This window comes from Stegastes partitus, unplaced genomic scaffold (genome assembly GCF_000690725.1).
Source record: "Stegastes partitus isolate 25-593 unplaced genomic scaffold, Stegastes_partitus-1.0.2 Scaffold93, whole genome shotgun sequence".
NCBI lineage: Eukaryota > Metazoa > Chordata > Actinopteri > Pomacentridae > Stegastes > Stegastes partitus.
Window position 1 is genome coordinate 503,227 of NW_007577824.1, and position 9,218 is coordinate 512,444.

Consider the following 9,218-nt stretch of genomic DNA (forward strand, 5'->3'; position numbering starts at 1 on the left):
CATCAGGAGAGCATGAGATATACTTTTTGAAAAGTATTATCACTTCCATTAGAACAAAATAACAAATGCCTGCAAGTGTATTCATTTAAAATCACATCGGTCAGAATTCGAAGCTGGCTGGGGTCGATCTTTAGGGTCTTTATGGAAAAGGGGGTTTACAGGAAAAGATTCATGGTCATATGGTTTTTAACTTTTTATTGAACTGTGGAAGAAAGCAGTCAAACATTCAGAGGCACTAATAGGGAAAAATTCTGGATAAAGAATAGCTACAACACTCCTGCCAAGTTCAGTAACCACTGATATCAAGAGACTGATCTGTGTGAATCTGGTCTAAACACAACTGAAAAGAACACTTTTGTCACATTAAACAATGCATCACTGAATTTAGAAATGCAGTTTCTGTAAAGACTTCAATGGATCATTTATTAATGATATAAATTATATAATCCAAAGAGTGTTTTGAGTATATCTGGCATAATTTAAATGATCTTGGATCTGAGCTGAACCATCAATGAAAGCAGCACGATGATCTTATGGTGGAGAAACACTCAGAGCTGTCCGGATGCTATGAAAGAAAAACCAAAACACAAATTTCAAGACTTGCAACTATTATTTTTCCAATTTATGCAGCTGGTTAGTAAATGATGAATGGTGGTGGAGTATAGGAGTATACCATTTGCCGTGTTCCAGCAGTTGAATGGCGTCGTTGATCTGGGCCAAAGTCATGTTGTGAGTGATGAACTCATCCAGCTTTATCTTCCCGTTCAGGTAGGCTTTGACCATCTCAGGCACACCTGTCTTCATCTTATATCCTGAGGCACAAAAAAACATAATGAACTTAAAACAAATTGTCTGATCTTACTAATGGGTGGAATGATGACAAAGATAGAGCTTTGTGGCTACAGAGACAGAGCTGAGAGCTTCCTGGGTACTGTCACAACACAAGCACTATCTGACTGGGTAGTTGGAAGGCCTTTGATCATTCTTGCATAGCCAGACCATTCTCTTGCACTGGCAGTACTGTGTAGAATGGTCTGGTTGCACTTCATTATCATTCTGCTATACAGTGGTAAGATGCTGTGTGACGGTTGTGTGTCTTCAAATCCATTGCAGTTGTCTTGGTTGGGACGAAGAACAGGATGCACTGACAGTATTTACTTAAGATAGTTATTGGGGAAATGTGTTGGTGGAGGTAAGCACTGCTATTAAAATAGATCATTTATCCCAAAAATTAAAAATAAACAAATAAAGGATCACTGCACAGTGCTATTGCATGACAAAACTTTAACTTTTCAGTGTGTGAGGTTGCTAACCAGATGTTGTTTCCTGCAATATTGGGATTTCAAATCGGTAACACATGGGCTAGGAAGGGAAAAATAAATGTGAAAGGTTTATGGCCAATGGCAGGATTATACTTGAAGCCTACATGTGATGGGTCAGACTAATCGGAAATAAACAAGAGAAATGCAGGACTGGATGTGCTTGATTAACTTTGTGCTGTGGTTCCAGTTGTTTCATGTAGTCTTCACTCCAAGATATGGCAGAGCCAAGTCAATCAGTCTGATCCAGTTCAGTGTAAAGCAACTGGTAACCGGAAGGGCCACAAGGTGGGGCGGTGGTTAGTATTGTTGCCTCGCAGCAAGAAGGTCGCCGGTTCGCATCCCAGTGAGGACATTCAGGATCTTTCTGCGCAGAGTTTGCATATTCTCCCCGTGCAGCGTGAGTGTGGCCCTGTGATAGACTGGTGACCTGTCCAGGGTGTCCCCTGCCTTCGCCCTAAATTGGCTGGGATAGACTCCAGCCCCCCCGCGACCCTAGTGAGGATTAAGCGGTGTATTGATAATGGATGGATGGATGGATCATGGAACCACAAATGTTACAGTGCACCTTTCCTAATGTGGCAAATACATCTTGGGTGCCTTTCCCAGTCCTAAGCCGAATCAGCTAATATTGTGATGTGAATAAAATGATTTGGGACTAACATCCAATAAACAATGACCAATGATCACAGTAAGGACAGTCACATTAGTTGGTGTAGATGATTATGTTTGTCTCACCTCCTAAAAGGGATCCCTTCCATGTACGTCCAGCAATCAGCTGAAAGGGACGGGCAGCAAAGTCATCTTTGTTGGTAAAGCCAACGATTACAGCAACACCCCAACCTTTGACACAAGACTCCAAAGCACTGCGCTGGATGGAGAAACAGCACAAAGTCAGTGGACTCATAAACACAAGTGTTCAGTTCTAAAATATATATAAACAGTGTGCCTCACCATGACTTCCACATTCCCAATGCACTCCAGGGAGTAGTCCACTCCTCCATTGGTCATGTCAGTCAGCACTTCACTGATGGGTTTATTGTGATCTTTGGGGTTGACAAAGTCAGTAGCACCAAAGACTTTGGCCTTCACAAACTTCTCTGGCTTGATGTCAACAGCTATAATCCTCTTTGCTCCTGCAGCTTTGCAGCCCATGACTGCAGCCAGACCCACAGCTCCCAGACCGAACACAGCACATGTGGATCCTGGTTCAACCTGAAGAGAAAGCGACGAGGAGTTGGATTTTTCATTCCTCTGTACACTGATAAACACTAAACCTCCCCAACTACCCTGGAGCCACGGACAGAATGTTTCAGGTTAAATATCTGACTCAACAAATAATTGGTGACACATATGCAATAATATTAATGCATGTTAAATGTAAATACCTATTGGACCATCCAGCGGTCAAACATACACACCTTAGCAGTATTAACTGCTGCTCCATATCCAGTGCAGATCCCACAGCCCAGGAGGAAGACTTTGTCCAGGGGAGCTGCAGGATCAATCTTGGCCACAGCCATCTGGTTCATCACAGTGTACTGTGAGAAGGTGCTGGTTCCAAAAAACTGCAGCACCTTCTTCCCCTTACAGGTAAATCTGGAATCTTCTGATGACTTCATGGAATCTGTATTCCTGAAGAAAAAATGTATTACAGTGATTAGAAATGTTTGCATTGCATTTCTCTGCACTGGATAAAAGCGGTGCCATTTTCAGAAAGTTGTTTTATGTACATAGTGAGTACTATGTCACACATAGAGACATGGTCCTTAAATGGTTTGTGCATCACCAAACTCGTCTATAACCCTATGAGCACATCTTGAATGAATGAAATAAAGAGATGAGAAATAAAAGCCCTCACCATGCATCTGCACACTGGTTGGTCTTTGGACTTTTACAGAAGCGACATTTTCCACACTGAGGGAAAGGCAGAGGGATGACTTTGTCTCCTGAAAGACAAAACCAAGTTGACATGTTAAATGAACTAAGTAACTAACTAACTTACAAGAATACAAATGTGAAACGGTTTCTTCTTAAACCGGACTGAGTTGCACAGTCTTTGGTCTTCTCATTGCCCCGTCTTACACAGAGACAAATGAAACAGGTGAGGTTGGAAGCTTTAACTGACCTGGCTGAAATTCAGTGACACCTGGACCAACACTTTCTACGATGCCAGCTCCCTCATGGCCAAGGACAATTGGAAAGTCATCTTTATTCACACCCTCAAACAAGTGGTACAGGTCTGTGTGGCACACCCCAGTTGTCACAATCTGCACAAAAGACAACAAACACACAACGAAAACACAGACAATTCATTTCAACAAATGGATATTGTGTCTTGTGTATATCATTTACTCAACCCTTACTGTGAACAGGTAAAGTTTAGACAGAGGTGCAGGCTTTCCAAAACGTAAAGATCTGAAGTGTAATGAATGGATTGAATTCTGTCTTTAGCTGTTCTAATGTAGGATGCTAATGTCAATATGTTCAGCCAAATATCAGCAGAAGTGTTACATCCCAAGGTAAGGAGCATGTCCACAGTGACCTATGCCTAGTGCTTCATCAGAGTGTGTTGGCTAACATCTCCGTCCTTATTTTTCATGAATTTGGGGATAAAAAATAAATTATAAAAAGGTTGCTGACCAGAACTGAAAAGTCTGCTCGATTTGCGACAACAGTGATATTTTAAGTAGGGCTGGTCCAAATAGAAATTTCTGTTCTCCGGATACCTGGCCCAATAAATGGCCAATATCCCGAATAGTTGGGAGGGTAGTGGTTGGTGAGTATTCGTTCCGGTGAGGGGCGGGACGCACAGGCAGCGTTTGGTTACTGAACCCAGTTTAGGTGTTTAGGCTAGCGGTCACAGTACCGCTTCCACGGCGGCCGGGGGGGAGGACGAGTGTTAGCTGAGTATTCAGGCCAAGGAATGGGGGCTGGTGCTGCTGAGTCTGACGGGCAGCAGTGAGCGGGTGTTCCCATCATCAGTGTCGGCGGTGGCAGCGACTACTGCAACTCCAGTAAGGAGTTTCAGTAGTCGATGTGTGATAATATGACAGCTTGTACCAGGAATTGTGCTGCATGTTCAGACAGGAAGGGTCTGATCTTCCTGATGCTGTACAGGGCAAATTGATACGACCGAGCAACAGAGGCCACATGAGCCATGGTCATCAATCATGACACCCAAGTTTCTGGCAGATTTTGTGGGTTTGAGTTGAGTTGATTCAAGCTCAGTGTTGATTTCTTGTTGTATGGAGGGACTAGCTGGGATGACAAGGAGCTCAGTCTTGGAGAGGTTGAGTTGAAGGCAACATTTTTCATCCATGCCAAGATATCTACAAGGCATAATAAGATCCGGGCAGAAGAGACAGTGTGGTCATCTGGGGGTAACGACAGAAAGAGCTGGGTATCATCAGCATAGCAATGGTATGAGAAACCATGGGTGTGCATTATTGCACCAAGTGAGGTTGTGTATATTGAGAAGAGGAGGGGGCAGAGCACTGAACCTTGAGGAATCCCTGTGGATAGGCTGTGTGGCTCGGACACTTTTCCCTTCTGTGATACTCTGAAGTATCTCCCTGAGAGGTAGGAGATGAACCAGCGGAGGACAGATCCCGAGTTTATTTCCCGCCTGTCACGTTAGTCTTGCTTAGTTTATTCTTTGTAGAGCTCCTGACCATACGTTAGGATTGGAATGTAGATGGTCCAAGCTGCCTGTCCATGTTATGCTCCATTTTCCTGTCATTCATGGACAAGGTCCCAAGTTACTTACACCCCTTCGCTTTCGGAAGCAACTCCCCGTCAACTCAGAGAGCATCCACTGGTTTCTGGCAGAGAACCACAGCGTTGGCCTTGGACATGCTGACTAGCATCCCAGCTGCTTTACACTTGGCTGCAAACCGCTTCAGTGCGTGCTGATGGTCGTGGTCTGATGAAGCCAACAGTACCATGTCATCTGCAAAAAGCAGCCGCCCTGTAGGCTGTGGCTCAGGTTGCTACCTATGGCAGGCAGGCATCTTGCAGCTCTTTCACCATTGGTGCAATAATGTATGGATGAATGAGAAACACATTATAAAGCACTCTGAGTATCAGTAAGGTAGAAGGGAGCTATTTAAGTGCGGACCATTTACCGCTTACCAGTCATAACCAACATTAAGACAAAGACAGAGCAAGTTTTCATCCATTTACAATCACAGACTGGAGACAGGCACTGTGCCAGACGTACAACCTTAAAAGACAAAACCTTCCAGGCTTGTCAGGATGGTGTGAGGTTTGTGCTTGCAGGAGGAGGCCATGAGAGAGCAGACCTTTAGACGATTCCCAACACACACTTCCAGACAAGAAGACACCAACAGTGTGGAGTGGACGAATTCAGATGGGCATTGTGTCAGACATGCAGTTTGTGGTCATTTCTGATTAATAAAGTCCTAAAACTCTCATGTCTCACTCGTGCAAATGCAATTTATTTACAAATTCTTACTCACAGGTACAGTGAGACATCTGTATATGTGTACATATGGGCATTGTTGCGGACATCTCTCACCTTGATGCGGACCTCGTTGGCCTGAGGTGGAGCCACTTCAATCTCCTCAATCACCAGAGGTTTGTTGAGCGCCCAGGCTACTGCTGCCTTGCACTTGATGACCTACAGGAGCAGTGATACCGGCATGAAATTTCACATTTTTGGGTGCTGCAGTGGTTTCACTAAGCTAGGGTGGCACTCTGGGAAGGTGCTATGAAAGACTCCATTACCCATTCAGACAACATGTATTTCAAAAGGCATTAAAGTCAGGCACGTCTTTGCATTATGCTGAGTTAAAGTGTGGATAAAAACGTGACTTCCCTGATGCTTCAATGTCAAAGCAAACACTCATTTGAACACAATACACTGACTTATTTTCATTTTTTGATTCATGTACACAGGACAGTAAAGAGTACACTGTGTTACATAGCGTTGGTCCTTGAAAAACCAAACATCATAGAAAATGCAACAGTTGGCAAGCCTTTAATTTGGTAAAACAGAATAATTTAGTGTAGGGTTGGCACATTTACTGATAACTGAGTAAATCATTTGTTATGGTTGAGTTTGTACTGGGAGTTCTTTGGCCTTCACTATTATTGTTTTTTTGGCCTCCTACCATTTGGTCTCTGTTAGTATCCACAGTTGTGCAAAGCTGTATGGATTTTTTCAAACTGTGTGAAAGGTTGAATCAGGNGTATACCATTTGCCGTGTTCCAGCAGTTGAATGGCGTCGTTGATCTGGGCCAAAGTCATGTTGTGAGTGATGAACTCATCCAGCTTTATCTTCCCATTCAGGTAGGCTTTGACCATCTCAGGCACACCTGTCTTCATCTTATATCCTGAGGCACAAAAAAACGCAAATTATGAAATTTAAAAAAATTGTCTGATCTTACTAACAGTTGGAATGATGGCAAAGATAGAGCATGGTGGCTACAAAGACAGAGCTGAGAGCTTCCTGGGTACTGTCACAACACAAGCACTATCTGACTGGGTAGCATGAGTTGGAAGGCCTTCGATCATTCTCGCATAGCCAGACCATTCTCTTGCACTGGCAGTACTGTGTAAAATGGTCTGGTTGCACTTCACTATCATTCTGCTATACAGTGGTAGGATGCTGTGTGACGGTTGTGTGTCTTCAAACCCATTGCAGATCACTGCACAGTGCTATTGCACGACAAAACTTTAACTTTTCAGTGTGTGAGGTTGCTAACCAGATGTCGTTTCCTGCAGTATGGAGATTTGAAATCGGTAACACATGGGCTAGGAAGGGGAAAATAAATGTGTGAAGATTACGGCCAATGGCAGGCTTACACATGAAGCCTACATGTGATGGGTCAGACTAATCAGAAATAAACAAGAGAAATGCAGAGCTGGATGTCCTTGATTAACTTTGTGCTGTGGTTCCAGTTGTTTCACGTAGTCTTCACTCCACAATATAGCAGAGCCAAATCAATAAGTCTGATCCAGTTCAGTGTAAAGCAACTGATATAAACAGGTAATTGCTGCATGGAATCACAAATTATACAGTGCACCCTTCCTAATGAGGCAAATACAGCTTGGGTGCCTTTCCCAGTCCTAAGCCGAATCAGCAAATATTCTTATGTGAATAAAATGATTTGTGATTAACATCCAATAAAAAAATGACCAATGATAACAGTAAGGACAGTCACATTGGTTGGTGTAGATGATTATGTTTGTCTCACCTCCTAACGTGGATCCTTTCCATGTACGTCCAGCAATGAGCTGAATGGGACGGGCAGCAAAGTCATCTTTGTCGGTAAAGCCAACGATTACAGCAACACCCCAACCTTTGACACAAGACTCCAAAGCACTGCGCTGGATGGAGAAACAGCACAAAGTCAGTGGATTCGTAAACGCAAGTGTTCACTTCTAAAATATATATAAACACATCTGCCTCACCATGACTTCCACATTCCCAATACATTCCAGGGAGTAGTCCACTCCTCCATTGGTCATGTCAGTCAGCACTTCACTGATGGGTTTATTGTGATCTTTAGGGTTGACGAAGTCAGTAGCACCAAAGACTTTGGCCTTCTCGAACTTCTCTGGATTGATGTCAANCCCTTCCTGGAATATAAATCTTCAGTGTTTTTAACAAATCTTGACAAGATGTGGAAACTCTAAAACACACCTTTAAAGAGGTTGGCACACAGTCACGTTGGCATAATTCTGATGACTGGGTTTTTTACAATGATTGAAGGTAATTCTTTATTTCTGAAAGTCATTTTGGCTGCTATATTGCATAGCCTTGCTCTCAATAGATAACTCCACTTCTGCTAAGATATGATGGAAATCCAGAGGCCTTGTGTTGAACTTTATTGTTGTCAGTGATGATGTTCTTATCAAACAGCTACGTGTCTGTGACTGGTGTCAGTAAATACAGTTCTGGCAGAGCATCAGGACTGTTTTCTGTTTCAGTGCAGGTTATTAAAGTAAACTGTTTCATGGTTTAACCCTGTAAAATTCATTCCTATATCCAGGAGTAATGCAGTAGTGGCCTCCCCTTGTCTTCTGATGATCTGTGGCTCCTCAGTGTCACTGTCTTTTTTGTCCACGGTGTCCCTCACTGTCTGTCTTTAACTAAACCTGTGAAGCTAACCAACCGTGTGACGTCACTGGTTATCGTACTCTAAAATGGCAGCATCCTTTGTAGAGAAGACATGAAACAATCTTCTATTTCCTTTTATATGCCTACGTTTTTTGCGTTTGTTATATACCCTCTGAATACAGTAGAAGTACATGTAGTGAATTATGCGAACTTAACTGTGTGTTTCACTTCCCCTTTAACATAACGCCCGTAAGAAAAACCTTCTACCAGACCTCCAGTTAATTGACTTGAGCTGATAGTTAACGTTTACAATAAAATGAAGCTGTATCATGTTGCCACACCTCTGTTTGAGAAGCTCAAACATTTACAACACCTATAACACCTATACACATGAGCTGGAGCTGCTGTTACAAAGACATTGCCTCAATCTTGAGGGTATTGGCAGCTAAACAAAGGAAAGGTACTGACATCCAAGGAGCGGGAGATGTTAGTAGGGAGGATTGTCTTTACAGGGTGCGGATGCTGCGGATTGGATGAGTTGTGTGCCAATCATGTGCCAAGAGATCTGGACATATCTGTGCACCAACGAAGGGTGAGCTAAGTTTAAACCACGGTTCCTCCCAAACCAGATAGCTATTCATGTTCTATAATTGAAATTAAATGTATGTGTTTGGTAGCCAATCACCTTGCACCACAATGGATGAGATGTTTATGCTTACATGAAGCTCCATCCATTGCTGGAGAAGTTGGTTACAGATCACCAGCTTGCTGACTATGATTTTCTGAACCAGTGATGGATCCTTGATCAAGT

The 9,218-nt window shown here is 43.1% G+C and overlaps 1 protein-coding gene across 4 annotated transcripts in view; it reads right to left on the bottom strand.

The window, feature by feature from the left end:
- Positions 1-180: 180 nt before the first annotated feature.
- LOC103354035 (alcohol dehydrogenase 1-like) overlaps positions 181-9,218 on the bottom strand; it is a 24,590-nt gene continuing 15,552 nt past the window's right edge. For 2 of the 4 annotated variants that reach the window (XM_008277267.1, XM_008277269.1), the window contains exons 2-9: positions 5,860-5,961; positions 3,448-3,589; positions 3,181-3,268; positions 2,741-2,954; positions 2,274-2,534; positions 2,058-2,190; positions 674-812; positions 181-565 (exon numbers count right to left, since the gene is read on the bottom strand). In XM_008277267.1, the coding sequence (XP_008275489.1) occupies positions 532-565; positions 674-812; positions 2,058-2,190; positions 2,274-2,534; positions 2,741-2,954; positions 3,181-3,268; positions 3,448-3,589; positions 5,860-5,961 (1,113 nt within the window). In that variant the 3' untranslated portion in view covers positions 181-531. Of the gene's footprint in view, positions 566-673; positions 813-2,057; positions 2,191-2,273; positions 2,535-2,740; positions 2,955-3,180; positions 3,269-3,447; positions 3,590-5,859; positions 5,962-7,541; positions 7,675-7,758; positions 7,915-9,218 lie in introns of all 4 variants that reach the window. The other 2 variants (XM_008277270.1, XM_008277271.1) reach the window with 2 other exon arrangements.